At 40.3% G+C, this 22,848-nt stretch overlaps 1 protein-coding gene across 2 annotated transcripts; it reads left to right on the forward strand.

Moving 5' to 3' along the window:
• The first annotated feature begins 799 nt into the window (after window positions 1-799).
• grhl1 (grainyhead-like transcription factor 1) lies at window positions 800-21,932 on the forward strand. Of its 2 annotated transcripts, none has more exons than XM_066673614.1 (15): window positions 800-962; window positions 3,818-4,004; window positions 4,357-4,430; window positions 4,504-4,882; window positions 5,405-5,478; window positions 5,756-5,912; window positions 6,001-6,112; window positions 7,576-7,670; window positions 10,411-10,657; window positions 10,916-11,043; window positions 13,942-13,970; window positions 14,186-14,271; window positions 16,625-16,710; window positions 19,742-19,806; window positions 19,906-21,932. In XM_066673614.1, exons 1-15 carry the CDS (start codon window positions 943-945, stop codon window positions 20,018-20,020), a joined length of 1,854 nt encoding a protein of 617 aa, XP_066529711.1. In that variant the 5' UTR covers window positions 800-942; the 3' UTR covers window positions 20,021-21,932. The 2 variants fall into 2 exon arrangements, with proteins under 2 accessions (XP_066529711.1, XP_066529719.1); XM_066673622.1 differs by having other exon boundaries at window positions 4,507-4,882.
• Window positions 21,933-22,848: the final 916 nt, after the last annotated feature.

The raw sequence follows: 22,848 nt of genomic DNA on the forward strand, positions 1-22,848 counted from the left end.
TGGTGGATCATTGTCAGTGCTGCAGTGACACTGACATGGTGGTGAGCTGTAAGTGTGTGTTGCACTGGTATGAGTGGATCAGACACAGACGTTTCAACCACTGTGTCCTGTCACTCTCCACTCTGTTGCCGTAGCTTGTGTTGGTCGTCCTCTAGTCTTTCATCGCCAGACACCGGATGGTGCCGAAAGGATGCGGTTAGATGGATATTAAAGATTGGTGAACTATTCTCATGTGCAGCAGTAACAGTGAGGGACTTAAAAACATTCACTCATTCCAGTGCAAAAAACACTAACAGGCCACCAACATGTCAGTGTCACAGCAGCACTGACCCAAATAATACCTGCTTTGTTGTGGACCTTACCACTGAAGCACATGGTAAAAGTAGGCTACACAGTAAATTCACCAGTGTTAAATCAACACCATTATTGTTAAATTAACACTATTAGTGTAATAATTTAACACTCTCAGTATTAAACTAATAGTGTTGATTTAACACTGGTGAATTTACTGTGATAAAGAAGTATGGACAAAGTGGATCTGAGAGCATGGACAGTGAGTGAGAAACAAGGAGCTGGTCTTAATGGAGAAGGATCATGAATAATCCAACTCCACTGAGTCCCGCTATAAACTCATCCTGCCTCGTGATTGGCTCTTGGTCTCAGTTTTTACGGCGCGCCTCGAAGCTTGTTAACCAATCACAAGTGTTTTGAAGTTAGTTGCATACCAGGCCCCGCCCCTCAAGAGTAACCCAATCCGCGGCCAGTCACAGGTAAAACCGGCCCCGAATTTTGAGTGTATCCCAAAAAGCAAGAAAAGCCACCAAAACCCGTTCTCTCACACACGCAGCTCCACAGCCCTCATCGCCTTCTCGCTGCTGCGGAGGAGAAGAAGACGGGTCGGATTTACAGAACCAACAAGAAAGTCCAGTCCGACCGAGAGACATGTCACAGGAGCATGACAAGTAAGTGTGTACAGTCAGTAAACCAGCGTAGCCTCTACTGCGGAGCTAGACCTGCTTCTCTCCCAGAGGACTAGAGACCGGACCCGGACGAGTTTTGTACAAAATGTCGGTTGTGTGTGTGGTTTGGGCCAGCGGCAGTGGAGCTGTGCCTCTCAGAAGTAGTTCTCGCCCGTGGCCTCATAGCCACCTCCACAGTCTCGAGGAGCTGCGCGGTTTTCTTTCACCTGTTCACAGGTGTAAATGCACCTGCCGCGGGAGCGAGCTCAGTCACGCGCAGTGAGCGCGCGCCTCCACACCGCCGCCTCAGAGCCGTTATTAGGCTGCTTCAGCGAAGGAGAGATTCGTTTTAAATCTTCCTATTTCTCACGGAGTCGAGTTTTTTTTCGGTTGTATGTCGGCTATAATGGAGATATTTTGTTTAGAAAACGTTCAGAATGTTCAGTTTCCTTAATAGTCCCAGAAACGTTTAAATACTTTATACGGGAATAAACGTTATTCGGAAACTGTGATACGTTTAACTTAATATTATTGTTATTTATATTTTTGTCACGTCTATAGCGTAATAAAAATGTTTAATTAGACAAATTTTGTTTTGAGGGAGCCACAAATTTAAAGTTAAGAAACAATTTAAGCTACATAACGTTAGCCAACGTCCTGGAAAAACTTTCCTCAAAGCTGACACTAAACACGTTCTCGATTTATTTTTAATTTGGAGGATAAACGGAGATGGAGAAATATTAAGAAGTTTTCTATTTATAATAATATTCATTATCGTTAATAATTATATTAAAAAAAAACTTTTTCTAGCACCAGTCTAGTCTTCTTGTTTTCAGGCTGTAGCTGAGGAGGCTGTTGACTCCAGTGAAATTGTACACCTGTTAGGCGTTGCCTGTTCCTTGCCCGGGACAAAGTGTGTTTAAGGCCTTTGTACATTGTTTAAAACTCGCATATATAAACACAGTTCGATGTCAGAAAACCGTTGGATGACCACAACAACCACAAAAAAACCCAGACAAATCACTGCACTTGTCGCAGGCTATAAATGCAACTGTATTGCCTTCCAATCAAGGGTGGGGTACAAAGTAGGTTTTCTAATTTAGCAGAGCTGAGGATTGTCTAATTGGAATGCCCCTTAGCTCTTGTCTTATTGGCCATATTTGACTTTAAGTTTAAGCTATCTGCCTAAACCGGGTCCTGCTTTGTGGAATACTCCCCTGGCCCAGTGATCCCTTGGTCCTTCAGAAGTTTCAGGAGATTGAATCTCTGTACCTGGAGTTCCTGCAGAAACTATGTTTTTTCCTTTTGGATTTTGGTCATGATGCGGTTTAAACCATGGATAGTCATTACACATTTTGTGCTTGGTCACCCCTCTTGTTTTAGCGGTGGGATTGTGTGTCCATTCAGGGCTTATTGTCCCAGGATAACGGATCTATCGGGTTGCAGGGATAAAATCAAACAGAAATTTAAAGAATGGCACAATTAGTTATCACATTACTCATAATCCCTCTTTGCTTTAACCTATATGGACGCGTCGTAGCAACTCAGGCACTCAGAGTTGGATACCACGATTATAACATTGGCCTGATTGGGGGCCTGTCAATCAGTACCACTTAACCGAAATGAACATGTACGATCATCTCCAAAACAAACCAACAGACAAGCAAAATAAAATCAGTTGTTCCCATGGTGAAGGTTCAGGGTTGGCTTCGAGGATCTTTGTTTTTTGGCTCTTTGGTTTCTTGGTTCTTCCTATGTTTCTTAAAAAATGAAATAAATTAAACTGGACAATCTAAAGTCCTGTGCAAATGTTTCATGTACCTGAGAAAGACCATAAAGCATGCTGTGTATCTAAGCTGTTTGCATTTATTTGCTAAAAATAAATACACATAATATTACCATTACAAATAGTGTAAAGATGGTACACAAGTATAATCTTATAGCCATTTTCAAACCACTCCTTGAGAAAGCCCTGTATCATTTATAGTTCCTAACCAATACTGTTTTTTTTCATGAAAGTAAATAAAATAAAACACGATGAGTGTGGAGTTCTTCTACGTTTATGAACTTTAATCTCTCTTGTTACATTAATTGTTGTGTATTTCTGAGCATTTTTATAAGTTTCGCTTTCGCAAGCAAAATACCTTACACTTATTACGCAGTGCTGTATATCTCAGTTTAAAGGTGTTAATAATACTCCCTTCATCTTTGTACAACACCTCTCATCCTAAGCAGCTACACCCTTTAAAGGCACTCTGTACCTAATTATAGTCAGCATAGTAAACAAAGCAAAAAATGCTGGACAAATATATGTCAAATTTTATTATAGAAAAAGAAGGTGAGGGCAACAAAGGAATAATAACTGAAGTAAAGTTAAAGTATTGTTTTAAAAAATAAACTGTAGGGATTTGTCACAAATCTGTGGAATGTCAAGACCAATCACTCCATCAAGATTCCTGACAGCTAACCAATGAGAAACTGAACTTTTCTGTTTTACTGGACAAGCCAGTAGAGCATCTTGTCAGACAGGAAGTTGCTGAGATTTATTTCACATGTGGACAGGTTTTGTGGTAAATCTGTGAGATAAAGACCTTTTGACTGTTTTTTTTATGCAACAGCAAAACTTTTATCATTTTCAGTTTAACAGAAGGCAGTATGACACAATCAAGCCAGCATGACACCTTTCAGTTGAACAAGGCTTTTGTTTCTACTGCCCCCATATTCACCCAAGTTTACCTAAGTTTGGTTCTCCTCAAGCCCTTGCTTTTACTATTACATACTTTCACATGGGATTTTTAACTTTGCATATGTTTTCTATTACTGCTTCTCTCTTTCATCCACCTCTTTATTTCTAACAGTAAGCGGGCGGTGCTGGTCCTACAGAATGATCCAGCCTACAGCCAGCGCCGTGCCTTCACCAGCGAGGATGAAGCCTGGAAATCCTTCCTGGAAAACCCTCTCACGGCAGCCACCAAGGCCATGATGAGCATCAATGGAGATGAGGACAGTGCAGCTGCTCTGGGACTGCTTTATGATTATTACAAGGTATGAAACCGGAGTCCCGGAGGGTCCATAATAGTTTGGACACTTTGCACAACATGGTTGTATGACTATATACATATACATTATTATGAATACATAATAATTCAAAGGAAGAATATAAGAGACTTGTAAAAAGATGTTGTACATGCAATGTGCAGCAGACGACTCATAAACAAGACATTTGCTTTTGTCATTTGTTTAATCATCACAACTTCAAAACCAAAAATATTTACTCCAACCTTCTGTTGTAAGATTAAACAATGCAGTTCCCTGATTTAGAAACTGGGGCGCCACACGCACTGCATGCCCACCGGATTATATAAAATGGTTGACAGAGGCTGTTTGCCTTCCCCAGGTGCCACGGGATAAGAGGACAATATCCCAGCCAAAAACCGACATCCTGGGCTCTGATGTGGATCCCAACAAAAGGTGACGTCTTCTTCAAAGCAGTGGTTGTACACTGCTGTTGTACCTGTTGTCTAATATCTGTGTTCCGATTCAGCAGGAACCTCATGGCTCAGCTTCCTGAGACCTCCATGGCGCCAGCTGACAACAGGATCCAGGTTCTGAAGGGTGTCGTCCTTCCGGGGAACATCGTCCTCCCAGGGAACCAACTTGTGGCACAGGACAAGAGAGCGCTCTTCCCCTCTCCTGATACCACTGTCACAGTGTCCATCGCTACAGTACCCAGTTATCCGGTCAAGACTGAAGGACCTTCCCATGGTTTCTCTGTCACCGTCCCCAACCCACACTGTTCAGAACCAGATAACCATGCGGTGGTTTTTGACAGGCCGATCACTCACAGTCAGTTCAGCCCCAATACTCAGCCTCGCACACCTGATTCCACCTTCCCAGAAACCTTCAAAGATGGCCATCAAGAGGTGGGTCAGGATGATGTAACCCACGATTCTTTTAGCTATCCATTGTGTCCCAAACATCATTCTCATCTCTTCTTTTCTCACACTCAGAGCCCCCCCCTCTGACTCCCACCCTCATATGATATCGCATTTACAGGAGACTCCAGAACGGGGCGGTGCGCTGCTTGTAATGTTATTTGAACGTAGCCAGAATAGCGGCTAGCATGTCATTATGCCATTGTCTCGCTGGCACAATAAAGTGCTGTATTTTTCTCCCTACAAAAGCCTTGGCCTCTCTCTCTCCCTCTCCCTCTCTCTCTTTTTCTCTCTCTCTCTCTCTCCCCTTGTCTGAATTAAACATAGATGGGGGGATTACTTTAGAAAGACCCAACAAAACCCTGCACACACAGGGAGCGGAGGAGAGCTGTTTTTTTTTTTTCGTTGTTTGTCTTGTGGCTCTGCTCTCTAGCTGGCTGGGAGCAGGGCCGCGGCATGGCTGTTTGCACTCATGCCTTGTCCTCTCGCCTGCTCTTTTGTGCTTTGCAGGTGTTCTCATTCCCAGGGGATCTCCAGTTACGGATGTCGCAGGAGGAGTACCCCACTTTCGACACCATGTCAGGGTAAGCCACCATGCATTAGACTCCAGAGAGACACCATCACTAGAGGGCAGGCCCTCTGGCGTTGAACGGATTATGTCAGGGCCTATGCAAATCTGACAGGGCTGCTAGAATGTAATGATTGAAACCTGCAAACAAATGAATGTAAGCCTCCAGCAAGTATGAAAAGGGCAATTTACATAGCTCATCAAACATAGTGGAAGTTTGAAGAAGATGTGTTTAGTTACAAGTACATTGGTGTCACTGTGGGACCAGTAACATATTGTTGTTTGCTTCACAGAAATAATTTTGAATACACACTGGAAGCCTCAAAGTCCCTGCGGCAGAAGTCAGGGGATGGCACCATGACATACCTCAATAAGGGTCAGTTTTACCCCATCACTCTAAAGGAGACAGACAACAGCAAAGTCCTCCATCATCCAATCTGCAAAGTCAGGGTAAGTGGAGAATAACACACACGGTTCATTGACGCACACTGGTGTGCTGCATATATGTGACCTTCCCCATGCACTTTTTTTTCCTCAGAGTGTAGTGATGGTAGTATTCGGTGAAGAGAAATGCAGAGATGACCAGCTTAAGCACTGGAAGTACTGGCATTCCCGACAACACACAGCCAAACAGAGGTGCATTGACATTGGTGAGGAGGTTCATCAGTTCACTGGTCATTTTCATCATCACTCATAAAGCCTGCTTGCTGTTTGTCATTATTTTTACTGGTGAACAATGTGTTATAACTAGACGTCATCTTATTACTGCTTTGACAAACTATTCTGTTTCATGTTCAAAAGAGCAAGGATAACCACATTTTTCAACCATCTATTTAAGGGCCGTATCTTACATTTTTTATGATCTCTTTGTTCCTGAGGTCCATTTACATTTTGGTTTTGTCTCATTTGGGCCTGGGTCTCAGAGTTGTCATTTATTTAAACATAATTATACATCCTCTCTTTAAAATTAAACAGGCTGTTTATGTAACTGTGTCTTTAAAACTGTTATGTGTAAATGAAAACTGTTCTTATTGGCTGCACAGTGTTGTGACTCTTTCAAAAAGCATATACACTGTTTATACCTTCACAGTGAGTGGGTGGAGCTTAACTGTGGAAACCTAACCTGGCAGATATATGTGAATGTTTTTGTGCATCATAAACACAGTGAATTTAAATCAAGCTGCTTTCACAGTTATGTTTATCTATCTGAATTGATCGGTATGGGCATGGTAAGTGTTAAAACTTACTATGTTTGGAAGGTAAAACAGGGTGTTTATGCATATGATATATTTACACATTAATAACCAACATTCACAAAGAGTAAATATCTGTAAATATCTGTTTATTTGCAAAGAGTGTTCACAGATTTTTAAGCCAAGAGATGGAACAATTAAGAGATTTTCTGTCAATTAGCTTGGGGAGGGACTCAAAGAAGTGTAGATCAAAGAGGACAGTCATGCTACACTGGAAGTGGGTGGGTGAGGGGGGGGCGTGAAGGTAGACAGGGCTTAATGATCCTGTTTGTTTACCATCCACAAACCAAGCTCAATGGGGGCAGCAGGTGGGGACAAGGCAAACGGCCTGAACCTACCTGGAAAACGAGAGAGGCTGCGAGCAGTCTAAACGCTCAACACAAAACAAAAGTCAGAGAAAACATAAACGAAGGCTGTGAGGTTCCTCTCTATGGCAACTGTCTGTGAATGTAAATTTAGTAACTTACAGTAAAGGCGGTCATCAGCGTGGCTAATAGTCTCTAGTTAGTATCTGCTTGCCCTGATGATGGCGTTATATTAAAACCATAAATGGCAAGGCCTAGGCAACTCCGACATGGCTACTTGTGGTGTTTACTTTGCTGGTCACTGTAATTCTACAGTCTATAGATTTTCTACACTCTCAGAAGCCTTGAGGAGCAGGCTGGAGTCCAGTTTTACCAGTCCTCTATTAATAGCTCACAGCACTAAGTCTAGGAGAATTTGTGGTTGTTCTTCTTTTTTTTTTTTTGCATTACTCATCCATCTCCAGTTGTTTCCACTTCTTTCCTGGAACTTCATTCTGTCCTTCACTTCCCTCACAGCTTTATTCGTAACATTTGCATCTTCTGCATTTCCCACAGCTGACTACAAAGAAAGCTTCAATACTATCAGTAACATTGAGGAGATCGCCTACAATGCTATTTCCTTCACATGGGACATCAACGAGGAGGCAAAGGTAGGGCCTGAAGTCATTGTAGCACTTACTTTTTTCACTGACAGTTAACCTCGATTGAGTGGGTTCATGTGAGAATTCCAACTGGGTCGGTTGGTCAGCCCCTCTACATTACACTGTGTTTACAACCCACCTTATTCTGGTTAGTCATGACATTGAAATGTCTTTTAGCATTACTTAAAGAACACGTCAGCAGTCAGGTTCAGATAACAGACAAATTCGAAGTGTACAACTGAATTAAAAAAATATCCTCCTTATTTTTAACTACAGTGTTGCTATGTTATGCGTGTAGGAGACTATCTTAAAAATAAGCCTGACCTTTCAGGAATGAAGGACTATGCTGTAGATTTATACTCAAAATAGATGGGCACAATGTGATTAGTCAAACAATGGGCGTCATTCAGGCAAAACAAACCCAGAGCGATCTTTCTCCAGGTTGGAAATGTGTGAACGAGTGCAAATCAGGGAGTTTCCAAGCCTTAGGTTCTTTTTTGTTCGGACTGTTTTCCCGTTTTGACTAATACTTCATGGCGAACAGTCGATGAAACAGAAAATTCAGTTGGCTGAGGTGGACAAAGGCAGAAACTTATTGTGCAGTGTGTGGGTGTGCGTGTGTCTTAGTCGGTGAGAATTAGCTCTTAGACCATTTCACCTGTCAGCTCTATTGTGTGCTGAGGTGATGCATTCAGATGAATACGTTTGAGTGAGACGCAGCTCACTAACGCAACGGAACAAACAAGAATGAGGAAACAAAGTGGAGGATCAGAGAGCCAGGACTTAGACACTGATGCCTTTTTTTTCGGAATCTCGCTCAACGAGTACATCGAGAAGAGTCTGTCACAACTTGTCACAGAGTGACAGACAGGTTGTGGCTGTAATTAACCTGCACTGATTAGTTCAGTCTCTTTACGGTTTGACTTAGAATTTTGGGTCTGTAGTTGTCCATGGTATCTTTTTCTTTATGGACGAACCCCTTTGTGTTTACAGAGATCTGTGTTTAAATAGGATAATACAAAATGTATTTGTGTGAGTCATATCCAAAATTAAATGTGATGTGTGTTAAAATCCAGGATGTAGATCACAAGATATGCGTGGGGTCATAGGATACTCATCCGTGTGCACAAAGTCTCCAAAGTGCTGTCTGTTTACTGTGTGTGTGTGTGTGTGTGTGTGTGTGTGTGTGTGTGTGTGTGTGTGTGTGTGTGTGTGTGTGTGTGTGTGTGTGTGTGTGTGTGTGTGTGTGTGTGTGTGTGTGTGTGTGTGTGTGTGTGTGTGTGTGTGTGTGTGTGTGTGTGTGTGTGTGTGTGTGTGTGTGTGTGTGTGTGTGTGTGTGTGTGTGTGTGTGTGTGTGTGTGTGTGTGTGTGTGTGTGTGTGTGTATAAAACAGACAAAGGAACCAGACAGAATGAGTCAGAGTCAAGGATATTATTTTTTGTGTTTGTTAATTTGAACATAATAATGGCAGGAAACAAGGAATTACATCATCGTACCGGACAGTAATAACACATTAAATATTACTGATAGTTCACACCACTGAAAGAATCGACTCACTTGTCTACAGTCATAGAAAAATAACAGAAACAGAACTTGTGAAACAGGTTGAAGACACACAAATGTGCATTTGGCGCCACCTAGTGGTGGACACATTAGAAGTACCAGTCAACTGTCGTCGGGGCAACTGTCAACTTTTTTTATTCTGTTGAATGTCTGATTATACTTCTTAGCTGTTTACAGTACGTCTCAGAGCACTCGTCAAGAATAGAAACACTCCATCATGTTCTTGATGTGTTAAGGCATTATTTATATATATTTTACATACATTATTCGTACGAATATTATAATGATTTTTCAAAATATATATTAATTTGCTTTAATCAGTTTTCCTTACAGTGCTTACATTCTGTACCTTGCTTACAATGTTAAAGCGTTTAAATGTTGCACTTTTTTAACCGCAGTAATGTGTTCTTGCGTTATTGAACCAATAGAGGGCGACACAACTCCATTTTCCTAGCCATAGTGTTCCGCACGGGTGTACATGCAGTACCTCAAGCAGATTACACAATTGTTTGGGAATACGTAAATGATAGAGCAACTGCATGATGATTAAAGACCAAAACGTCTGTATAATTAAATCAGAGTAATCCAAACAAGGCCATTCCGAGCAGTTTGCTGTCAGTTGTTGCACTGTGAACCTTACCACCTCCTGGCACATTCCCTCACAATGGTGGGATTGTAATACAAAAATAATAATAATACAAAGCTAATGTATTACTTTGCAAAACAACTAGGGGACCTACAAATGTGAAAGTTCAACCTTACAGGCCTTAGTTCTCTCTCTTGGCTTACATATATTTTTAAGGACTAAAAAATATAACACAAATCTATTGTAAAGCGATGTCTCAGACATCAGGCAGGGTACGTTTACATGCAGTTTGTGTAGTAGTCTGTGTGGTAGCTTTTAGAAGCATTAGTTGATTCAGATATCAGGTTCCTATCACCACCACTTTGACCATTTCTTTGAAGTCTCTCATCAAATGTCTAACCACTGTAAAATCATTATCTTAACAGTCTTAATGATATAGTCCTGGATTTCCACCTTAAGGTGTTCAAAGGTCCAAATATTCAAAAAAAATTAAACTAAGTGGAGGAACACACCAAATGCAGAGTTCTCTTCTGTTTTTGTTTTTTTTCCCCCATGAAATCTAAGAATGCCTCCTTATTTCTCTCTGTCCACTTTCCACAGATCTTCATTTCAGTGAACTGCCTGAGCACAGATTTTTCCTCTCAGAAGGGAGTAAAGGGTCTCCCCCTTAACCTGCAGATTGACACCTACAGCTACAACAACCGCAGCAACAAGCCCATCCACCGAGCATATTGCCAGATCAAGGTCTTCTGCGACAAGGGAGCCGAGCGCAAGATCCGTGATGAGGAGCGCAAGCAGTCGCGCAGGAAGGGCAAATGTCCTGAAGTCAATCCCAGCCTGGCTTCATGTGAGTGTGTGCTGTGATAATGAGAGAAGAAAGTAGAGAGCAATGATGATGCTAACCATGGACATGCTAACCATGTTTCCATGGACTTCTTAATCATCTTAATGGTTAAGTGTATTAATAAAAAGTGTATTGAGTGGATTATTCTAGTATTTTGTAGGTATTCTGATGATTGTTAGTATCAGTTATAAATAAATCTAATATTTCCATAGGGAGTAAATTCAGTAAATGTATATATTGCCATGTTCAATTCTCCACCAGTTGTGGACGTGAAGGTGCCCATCATGCACAAGCGCAGTGATATCACCACCTTTAAGATGATGACAGACTTGGAAACACAGCCCGTCCTCTTCATTCCAGACATCCACTTTGCCAACTTTCAGCGCCATGTGAGTACCAGCGACTTGCTCTTACCCAAGGCATGCTCGAAACCAGCTCGTTCCTTAAAGCAGCAGTTACTGCTGCTGCGTGGAGTTAGTGACCAGCACAGTGCTAAACATTTGAGTCAGACACAATGCATCATCTATTTTTTACACAGCAGGCTTTCTCAACTCAGCCAATTGAAGGCCATCTGATGGCTCACACTTGCTCTGTCACAGCCCCCAAAAAACGTAAGCCAAGCTATTAGGAACTCTGAGTACCTGGTAAAAATGTACAGTCATTTCAGGGTTGTGGACGTGACCCGACTAATTCTTGAGTCACACGTTTCATGACTCTGAAATACGAAAAACATGAAATAAACTTGATTTCACATTAAGAGCACTGTCCTGGTGTAAACCAGGTCTAAGATTCCATTCAGAGTCTGTCCAGCTTTGCTCTCATTAGCCAGCTGCACTTGTTTATATGATTAACCAGATACCACTTTGACTTGATTAGGACTCAGAGTGTAGGACTTGAGGGTCCACTCTGGAGACAAACTTGACACATGCAAATGTGGAAGCTTGATTACAGAAAATAATTGGATTGGGTCCCAAGGGCTGGACAGAAAACAGATAAATAAACATTTTATATTTGTGACTTAGCAAGCTTTATTAGTATCTAAAACATCTACACAATGTTACATACGTGAACTGTAACAGCTGTCTAATAAAGACAATGAAACATCAATTCAAAGGGAATTATTTGAAATGATAACCATATCAAAACGCTTTTATGTGTGTTAATTATACAGTACACAGTAAATAGGTTGGGACAATTTTGAATACATTTTTGCTACCTGCTGTGTAAGTTATAACTTTCTGAGTGTTATGCTCATGTGCTGTGCTTTTCATGTAAGCAGTTCATGTTCCTGGAAACTCACACTGAAGATAACAAACCCACAGTTAGGTCAGAGTGACCTGAGTAGCGTTTTTTGGAAGCACATGGGAACTGCGTGCTCTATCAGTATCATAGAATGAGCTCTTTATGGCAGACCTTTGGTTGTAAGATATGACTTTGATAGCTCTGGAGGAGATTCCTAAACTGGGTAGTTGTCAAAATGGGCACACTTTGGCTTTTTTTTTCTCCATGGGTCTGGGAATAGCGATTCTAATATTAACAATAAATAGACAAAGAGAGATATTCGTTGCCTCTCCTGCTGAATCCTAAGAGCTTTATAATTCATTCTAATGTCAGTATGATTTGAAATTCCCCAATCCATTCCATTCAACCCTTCCCCGTACTGCTGATTTCACACGTCCTCTATTAAAGCACAGGTGAGAGGCTTCCCTGAAACTGACCTTTCACCTCATCTCCTGCTGCACGATTGCAGGTCGGAGATCAGTCTTTCTCCTGTGATCATGTGGCATTGACCCGCAGTTCAGGCAGAAGCCAAAAATAAACCTTCTCGCCTGTTTACTGTCCTAGCATAGACAGGAAAACATTTGTTTTAGCTCAGAATGCTGGAAAAGCTCTAATGGCAACCCACTGAACCCCTGTTGGGTTCAGTTACTAAGCAGTAGGTGGCGAAGTACTGCTCCTAAATAAAGTGCACACTGAGGCGCAGTCATTTACTGCTCAGTGCATGGTGCATATCACTATGGTTTTCAGTTTCTGGTCCTTTTCAAAAACTCAGAACACGTCTGGTCAAATTTCACGCAGTGGAAACAATTTACACATTCTCTACAGGGAATATTTTAGCACGCAGTTGCTATGCAGTTTAACATTCAGGAAAATAATAGAACATTAAATATGTGGCATAAATTCTACATGAAAGATTTTATATGTGTATATATTTGTTTTCTAGTGCATTAAAGATATTTTAAATATGTTTCCACCTGCACAAATGTGTTCTTTGTAGAGTGGACTTATTTTTTCACAAAATCTGACCATTGGTACTCAAATATTTACATACAGCTATATTTGGACAGTTTTATTGGTCAAAATTAAATAAAAAACCAACAAACAAATAAATAAATGATTTAGCAGTTTTTTATGTAACATGTAAAAGGTAAATATGCCGCTTCATTTATGTGTTTCTATATTTATTCATTCATTTTCCCCCAAGAAAACACCAAGTTGGTGATTGGTTGAGTGTTTTATAAAGATCTCTTTAGTCCTTTAGCAGAAGTAGTGTAGAGCGGTGATGGGGAGCTGAGTAAGTCAAATGTCTGATTCAACTCTTTAACGGTGCGAACCAAACAACTAGCATCCAACGGATTTAATGCTCTGATAACATTCAGAGATAGGGTTTGGTTTCAAATATTTCATTAAAGAAATGACAGGAGTGTCCTGTGCTGTACTTAATGTGCAGTCATTTCTGTCTTCGGAGTGCACTGCCTTTAGCTGAGACTGGTGAATTATCCCCACCCCCAATTTATGGGAATTCAAAGAGGTAATTCCTTATTCATGGAAGTGTGACCTCATCTTGAAATTTACGAGACTGATTCATGATGATGATTAAGCAACACAATAACTGGATTCACGTTTTGTATTAACTGAAACTGTTCAGAAAGATTTGTTCATATTGCTACAGTGGAGCAGTGGAGTCCCAGGATAAGAGTTAAATAGGAATACATTATAATTCTCGTAACCTGTTGTATTTTAAAGCTTCATTAATTGATTAAGGTGTAATTTCGCTTGAGTTGTTTTATTGTTGCTGCTGCCTGAGCTTCACTGTCATGACCCTGCACTATTCCACAGGTCTAGTGTTTAATATAAATGTGTTACTTATATTAGTCACCATTTACATTTTTATATTTACATTTATTTTTAATGATTGATCGCCCCATTATGTGTTAATATTCTCCACACTCCATGTCAACAGCTGAGTAATGTTGTTTCCTCTGTTATCTTCTTTCTCCTTACAGCCTTTCGCTCCCGAAGATGCCGAAGATGGGTGAGTTTGCCCTCCTCTTCCTCTGCTAATCATGCCTTGTTCAGTGAAGGGAGTAAGGGGAGGGTTCAGAATGTGTCCTGTAGGGCAAAAGTCAACTTTAGCTGAGCCTGCAGCACTACCAGGAAAAGTAGAGGCACCATTTGGGTCAATAGATGATGATGTGCTTTTCTCAGAAATCAACTCATCCACCTAATCTCTCTCTCTCTACCTTTCAGCTCTGGGATGAAGAGATTACCTTACTCAGAGGAGGAGTTTGGATCTCCTCCCAATAAAATGGCCAGGGTGGATGAACCTAAAAAAGGTGTGTAATGGTTTTGTGCTGATTTTTGTGCTGACACTTTAGGTGCCGCTGCTTCGAAATGTACACAGCGGTTCAAAAGTTTGAAATCAATGTTTTCAAAAACACGGACAAGTTTGTCTACAGTTAAATGTACAGTAAGTTTCTAATATGATAGGCTTGGGCCTCTATGATTTTCATTGTTTTTAAGCTTTGAAAAATTGAAATATGTTGAGAAACTGCAAGGCATCAAGACTGAAAAAGTAACTGTACACAAATTCTTTATTGTATAATAAGTAACATTGGGAAAGTGCAGAAGATAACATTATATATCATACCATATTAAATGTAATTTTAATATTGAATATTAAATAAATCATGTAATTAATTAATGTAAATGCACATTTTACAAGTTATTACTGTATATAATGAAAATATCAATGATTCCAGTAGATTTTAATCATTTGAATAGGTGTGTGTGTGTGTGTGTGTGTTGTCATACTTCTGTTGTTGTCACCATGGTGCAGTCCCATTAGAACAAATGTTGTCACCTCAAATAATCCCTCTCGGTTGATGCAATGCATCTCCCTTCCTCTGTGTGTAGACACTGTATTTTGTAGAACAACATGTTCAGGTGTAGGTCAAACCCTGCATGCTTTTGGTGACACTTTTGCAAATTAAGCTTCATCACGTTTAAGCTAATTTAAGTTTTTTATATACATTACACGGTCAGTATCAGTCACATATGTTCATACACTGAATATACACAGGAATAGCAACATCCAAACACCCAGGAGAGTGGTTCTCGACCCTAGTCCCAGAAGACAACCTGCTCTGCCCTGTTTTGTGTTTCTCCTACATGAACAAACAGAAGTCAGAAATGATTAATATGTGTCACATTTCAGTGCTACAGATGTCAAAAAATCATGCATTCAATTTGAATCAGTTTTTTTTTTACAATTTATGGAATGTTACTGACATATAACAACATCCAGATTTCAATGTGTTTACAATTGTATTAAAGAAAATGTGTAGAAAATACGGGATACCATTACCACAGTTGAATATTCAAATATTGAAGCAGTTAAAACAACACTAGATAAGATTTGGTATTTTTGCACCTGAGCTCCCCCTACAGCTGTAGACTGTAATTCACTTTTGTGGCAGTGTCCTGAAATGAAGGCAGAGGGGAGAGGGAAGGGTGGTGGTTTCCTACCCTCCTCCAAAAATTACATAGTGCAGTTTCTGCAGTGCTGAGCCTGCAGTAGCAATGACAGAGGTTCTGTGCTCCCTGTTAAAGCTCTGTGGAGCAATCCCAAAGATTGTGTTGCTTTAAAGTTTTATCTCAGTGTTGTGCATTGCTTTGTTAATGGATTTGTTTGTTAATTAGTTCATTGCTGTGTTGTAGGAGTTTCTAGGGTACTTGGAATTAATGCAACATTATGGCTTTCACACAGGCTCACAAATACCCTCCATTTGACTTCTCTTTTCACACGCCAAATCGAGCGAGACTGAATCATTTTTGGGTTCTACTTTTTTGTAGCTGGAAATCATAAAAATACGCAGAGAATGAGGTCCACTCAACTGTGATATAGGGGGAATTTTCCTTTTCTCCTATAAGGGATTTGAAAAACTTATTTTTGATTTCTTGTTTTTAGATATTCACATCAGTACACACTTAGACCCCTCTCCTTTGGTCATAAACATTGGAACAAACAGCCATTGAGCTAAAGCTTAATAAAAGAGCAGCAGTAGTTGCTCACAGGAGTCCTGTCGGCCTCCCCACGTGTTGGCATTTTTCTGGCTCTCTTATTTTCTCCTTGGCTTGGGTTACAGGCTGAGGGGTGTGTATGTGTCGGTGTATGCTTTTGTGTGTGTGTGCATGTGCGTGTGCGAGTGTTTGGCCAAGCCTGGCGCCAAAACCAACACAAAATCTCTGCTTTAAGAAGCAGAGTGTGTAATCCCAGGCTTTAGTGCCCTCCACAACACTTCCTATTCTGTGCATTATCCACCCAAGCACGCTAGGCTAGCTGAAAGAATCCTGAATTCTTGGGTCAAAGGCAGCACAAGGGGATTTTCCTGACAGTCTGTGGGTTTGGGCAGCGTCCCTAACTGAAGGGAACAGCATGTGAGGTAGAGATTCAGTGAAGCCAAGGACACCCCGAGCAGATCAAATGCTGCCCAGCCACATGAAGGCTTGACCACAGCAAAATAGATGACAATAACTTAGTTTTACCGGTAAATGTTTTTGTTGCTTTTTTGTTTTTTAATTTGAGCTAAGCATTGACCTCAATTTCGAGAAGTCCAGAGGAAGTGTGTGTTTGTGTGTCCCAGTGTGTATGACACGACATCTGACCACATTTTTTGGCCCTTTCAGTTTTGCTGTATGTGCGGAAGGAGAGCGAGGAGGTTTTTGATGCCCTCATGTTGAAGACCCCCACACTAAAAGGATTGGTGGAAGCGGTGAGTTAATCTCTTCACGTGTCAGAACACAAGCTAGCACATCATAACACAGTGACAATGTGGAGTCTGAGGCTTCAAGCCAGTGACTGAATAGAAACATACATGTACATTTTTGGGCGTAGATAAATGATCATTTAAGAAATGATGTAGTGACAATTGGCTGCCATATTTGTTCTCCCAATATATGCCTTAAAACACAAACTTGTCTGTATTTGACATGATGTAAAACAAAAAAAAGCATCATTCTTGCATAACTCAATCATTCAGAGTGGTTTGATATAAAAGGGAAAGGCTCCCTTCAAGAGAAAACCAGTCGTTCTCAGCGATGGTGAAAAGAAACATAGTAAAAATTGTGGGGATAGAGATGTGACATGCCTAAAATAATTGACTGCATACACTGCGAATCCTGACACCTATCACTAATAAGAGAATGTTTACCCAATTTTGTTTTTCTACAAAACAATATTTACCACTCAACCACCGATTGAAAGAAAATTATAGCAAGAAAAATCAGTATATGCAGTAAAAAGAAATCTAATAGCTCAGTAATGCTCCCCTGTTGGAGATCTAAGTTCTTATAGGTATCTATTAAAGTAACAAATGTCCACCATGAAGTTACCTTTCACCAAAACTCTCTTTTCTGCTGAACACTGTGTCGTAATCTGTAGCTAATGGGTCATGTGAGGACACACCACTAGGGAAAGGCAAATAAGTGTAAAGGTAGACTTCTGTCTAAACCACGGGACAAAATCCTTGTGGGTGGTCTTGTTGTTAAATTACCCACCATGCACGCATGTGCCTACGCAGACTTTTTGTTCTTTCTCTATCCCATCTTTCCTCCTTGCTGCCATCTCCTCAATAATTACACAGACTATCTAAAGCCATGGCTCAGATTGTAAGACAGCAGAGCGAATAATAAACATTTCCTGGGAAGAGAGAGAGAGAGTGAGAGAGCGAGAGAGCGAGAGATAGTGTGAGCCTGGATCTAGGGGAGTGTAACCAACACGTGTGATCTGCTCAGAAGCCCCTCACACATCAAAATGTGGGGCACACTGCTATGAATTCAAAGGGGACGAGGTCTAACAAGGTTGCTGCACTCATTGTAATCAGACGGCTCAAAGAGAAGGATGAGTTGTGCTGTCATCAAGAACTCAGCATAGCTCCGCAGAATAAAGACAGACCTACACGGTCAAATCAAGGCCTCTGCAGGGACAGGGGTGTGTAAATGTGTGTATGTGTTTATGTGTGATGTGTATAGTCCAGACGTGTAAATACGTGTAAAAAACCTTAATTGTAAATCATTACTCTGAATGCTGTGATTCAGCATTCTTAAGACTGTAATCATATTGATATTTATAGTGTTCTCCTTTTACATTTTTATGCAGAATCCCCAAAGGTTTGGTGTAGTGTTATCTGTATGTAACTACAGTAAGCATAACTTTGTCTGGTCACATTTATTACTTTTTAAATGATTCTGAATAGACCATCAGATTAGATTTCAGGGAAAATACGAATTTCATGCATAAACCTCAAGAAGAATAAGGTTCTTAAGTTGGATGAAGGTGCTTTAAAATCACAACAGCTGTCTCTCCTGAAGAGCCAGCTAACCAAATACCACTTTTATGCTCTTGGTCGACACATACATCTAGAATTACTTACAATTTTAATCATGTTACATATGCAAGCGACACTTATTTCTTACTCCGTAGTGTGCTTGCATGAACAGGGGATAAAATAACACGTTAAAACCTTAATTAAAATATTAAACATTATGTACAAGTACAACATATAATACATATTATTATTATTGTAGTATTTCCAATTTTTAAAAAAATCATTTTTAGAAACACTCCTAGCACTTACATATAGCACAAATACATTTACTCAGTAATAATAAGATGGTTCAATTTGGTAATTTTTATTTAAACTGGAGCTATATCTGATGTCTAATATATCAGGTACTATTGAAAGTTCTGAACAGCTTGGTTAGCTTTGACCAAATCATTCCCATAATTACATTAGACAAAAACTCTGTAGGACAAAATAGATGTACAAACTTGTACAATATTCCAACTTGGGGCATGGCTCCCCTCCTCCTTCTGTGCCAGGTTTGTTTACGGCTGTTATGAGGGATTTTGGTAGCTGGGCACACAGATGGCATTAGGTGTCATAGACAACGGCTTGCCAGAAAGATGGCATGTAGACAGGCCAGAACTCTGAGGAAAGGCATGCCTCCATTTGTTTGTGGGTGTGAGGGGGTTGTGTGTGTGTGTGTGTGTGTGTGTGTGTGTATGTTTATATGATGACATTCCACACACACATTACATCATGATTAGCAGGGGGAAACAGGCAGCAGAGACTGACACGGGGAAAGTAAGGGGCTGTGAACACACTACAATAAACCTCCATGCCAAGCTAAGACAACCTTTGGTACAAGTTGGCGCTACCTCAGTTCACTCTGGTTAACAAATGTTCCATTAAAGCATAGCATGGAGGGGGTCACATAATTCACCAAAATATTTGTACACAGTAAAAAGAGTGTTAAATTATTACACTAACAATGTTAATTTAACACTAATAGTGTTGATTTAACACTGGTGAATTTACTGTGTACTTACTCTACTGTAATTTGTAATGGAGTAACATTGTCTCTTATGGTGTGTTTCCACTGGATGGTACCTACTCGGCTTGGTTCTGTGTTCTTTGCATTTTCATTGGGCAAATCTAGTACCTGGTCTCTGTAGAAGGGTTCATTTTTAAGTTCCAGCTCATGCTTGGTTCCAAGTGAGCCGAGTTGGTGCTAAATTTCATGTGTAAACTTTGCAAATCGCTGATTGGCCAGAGATACTTGTCACTCAACATGACAATATGCAGACATCCAGCACAAACAAAAGTGAAAAGCTACCAGAGAATATCTTGTGGAGCCATGCTGGCCGAGTAGATACCACACTGTGGAAAAGCACCTTTAGTCCTTTGCTTCTGTCTCATTTGTAAAAAGAGATTAAATATTCTTTTGTTCTTCCTTTCTCAGATTTCGGAAAGGTACGAAGTTCCTCTCGAGAAGCTGGGGAAGGTCTACAAGAAGTGCAAAAAAGGGTAAGCACCACGGACCTCTTAGGAAAGTTACAATATTAGCCCTGATAGTACTGCTGGAAACATGAAATCCAAACACACCTTTGTGTTTCACTTTGGCAGGATCTTAGTGAACATGGACGACAACATCATCAAGCATTACTCCAACGAGGACACCTTCCAGATCCATATGGAAGAGTTAGGGGGCATGGTGAAGCTGACACTCACTGAGATTTGAATGGTCTTCTTTCTCATGTACACTTCCTCAAAATATGGACTTGTTTACATGAATGACTCTGTCTTTATGGCCTTGGCCTTAAGGCCTTCCTTCATGCACTCCACATCCACATCTGTTTTCCTATGTGTAGCCTGGTCCTTTGCTTCAGAACCTTTATGCCTCAACCCCTCAAGTTCTCTTTTGATATCACAATGCACATTCATTCACAGAGGTGAATGAAATGAGTTGAGAATCTCTTGAGCACAAGGACTTGATCACCTCTGTGTATATGAGCCATAATGTTAGATTTTGGTAAGAATCACAAAGCAGATTAGCTTCAGTAATAGAGTAACTCCAAAGGCAGACGCCCCATTAATACTTTGTCGGTATTACCAATGTCTGAAAGCCACAGCACCGGAGATTTTAATTCAAGCTGAATGCACACTGTAAACGCAGCCAAATGCAGGTCTTGTAGATAGAGGGACTCTGGGGCATTCTCCTAGGTTTCTTTATTTATACAAAACACTGAGCAGTATTTAGTGCGTACAGCATAACCCCGTGCTCAGCGAATCTATGAGGTACTGTGTCACCAGTGTTGTTTGTTGTGTTGTGTGTATGCGTCTAGGAGTGTGTAGTTTGTTTCTGTGTACAAATCTGTGGGGACAAATCCCAGTTTCATCCCCAAAAAAGGCAGGAGCAGAGTTGTGCAATCCTTGCACGTGACAGAGGGAAGATATACTGAGAGGATAAACAAGTAAATCTAACCTTTCGTCAGCAGTCAAACCTTTTAAACCTTAACGTAGAGCTGGACAATACGGCCAAAACTGATATCACAATATATTTATTCATTTAGGTCAATACGATATAAGTCGGATATCGATATGAACAGTAAAAAAAAACTGCCAAGAACAGAAAGCAACATGACATCACCATCAATCAAAACTTCTTGGCTTTGTCAATATTAATATTTTTAAACTAACTTTAAAATTGAGTGCAATGGACTGATGGCAGCGCCCAGTAATGACCGTCAGTCAGTGACAGATGCTGTAAACAATGTATACTGAAATATTGAAAATCATATATTGTGATATATATTGATATTGAATTATTGTCCAGCTCTACCTTAACGTATCAAACCTGATTCACTCGTGAGCGGCATCACAAGTCACACATTATTCATTTGAATAAATCAGATCCAAATTGCTTTCCTTTCATCAGAACATGTTTGGACATTCTAAAAACAGCACAGCTCGAGGCTTTAAATGTTCTGACAAAGCAGGGTAAATGTACAAATTCTGTGTGATTGCTTGCAGCCTTGATACAAGAACACATCAGCTGTTACTGAACCGAAATCGGGACAAGTTATGCAAGAATTTCCAAATGCAGAATGCCAAGACGATAGTATTACATTAGACAATGTTAAATAGGCTCTTTGTTAGCAACAGATCTATACTTTCTCCTAAAAAATCTATTTTAATACACAGTCTCTCAGGCCAAATTTTATCTGGAGCCATCAGGGTCACTTCTCAGTTTTTACTTTTTTTTTTTCACTTATCAACTGACTTTTGTATCAAAGTACTTATGAACTATATATTTATTGCAATATAATGGGATGGGATGTTTTTTACATTGTCCTACAAAGAAAATGTTAATTGCTCTTGTATAATGTTCTATTTTGAATGTTGTTATATATATAACAATATGTTGTTATATATACATATATATATATATGAAATCATTGTAAGATTCTATAAAATTATCATGTATTTATGCAAAGGGTTTATTGTTTGTTCTGGTTTGTTTGTAGCTCTGTTGAAATGTGCCTTTTGATCCATACAGCTTCAACTGCAAATTCAATTGCAAATTTGCTCCTGTATTATATGCACAAGTTTTCTTTAAGTCTCAATAAAAGCCAGTTTGGTTTGGCTCTTGTAATGGGCCATGTGTCGCGTGGTTCTCTATTGGCTGCAGCCAGAGCAGTCGTCGTGGAAACAAGGGCTGTGATCCAATAGCCCATCTGTCTGGAGGACAGGAAGTGGGTGTGTAAACAGAGAGCCACAGAGCAGCAGTGCCCTCAAATACCCTTCTATCTCCACATTGCTTTGCTTCAGAGAACTGTGCTGAGGTTTACACACTAGACATATGTGATTTTAAAACCCTAGCGTACAAGAACTTGTATTAACACATGCTGAATTTATTCAAAAGGGCTGAATGTTGTAGCAGTTCCTGATTTTTTTTAGGTGCACTTATCTTAAAGCTACATTTACAGGTCATTTTATCAGATAGATTTATTTTAACATATTAAAATCAGACCACCATTCATTGATATATTCTCAAGTCAAACCAGCAGAAAAGCTAATTTGGAGTATGGAGCACGCTCACTGTGGGCTGAGGCAAGAAAGCGGAACTCTGAAAATTAGGCTGGAGTTCTGGGTGGCTTCAGCTGACGAGACTTGAAGCTAGACACCGCCCCCCCACCCCTTGCTGAGCAACGCTTGAGCATGACTTGGAAAAGGAGGAGCTGGTGTGGTGGTGGGGTGCACATTTTTGTCATGAGAATGTGAGGGAGAGGGGAGATTTTACGTACATAATTAAGGAAAAGAAGAAATGTGGGTGTGTTCCTTCTTCCAAACTTTATAACTCAATCCTGTGGGTCTGAGAGGCTGTGCACTAGTCAGGAAACAAACAAACAAAACAAAAAGACATGATGAAAATCAAACATAGAAGATGCTATTTTTCTAAGGGTGTTTTCACACTTGGAGAGTGTTAAGATGCTAAGATGTACTCACCCTGCATGAAGATTTTCAATTTGTGCACTCTGGCTTTCCACAGACAACTATGATATGAAA

Source organism: Hoplias malabaricus, chromosome 1 (assembly GCF_029633855.1).
Source record: "Hoplias malabaricus isolate fHopMal1 chromosome 1, fHopMal1.hap1, whole genome shotgun sequence".
Taxonomy (NCBI): domain Eukaryota; kingdom Metazoa; phylum Chordata; class Actinopteri; order Characiformes; family Erythrinidae; genus Hoplias; species Hoplias malabaricus.

Coding starts and splice junctions, on each gene's coding strand:
- grhl1 (XM_066673614.1), top strand. CDS start 943: ATGTCACAGGAGCATGACAA. Junction 5,913..6,000: donor ATCCAATCTGCAAAGTCAGG/GTAAGTGGAGAA, acceptor TTTTTTCCTCAG/AGTGTAGTGATGGTAGTATT. Junction 11,044..13,941: donor TTGCCAACTTTCAGCGCCAT/GTGAGTACCAGC, acceptor TTCTCCTTACAG/CCTTTCGCTCCCGAAGATGC.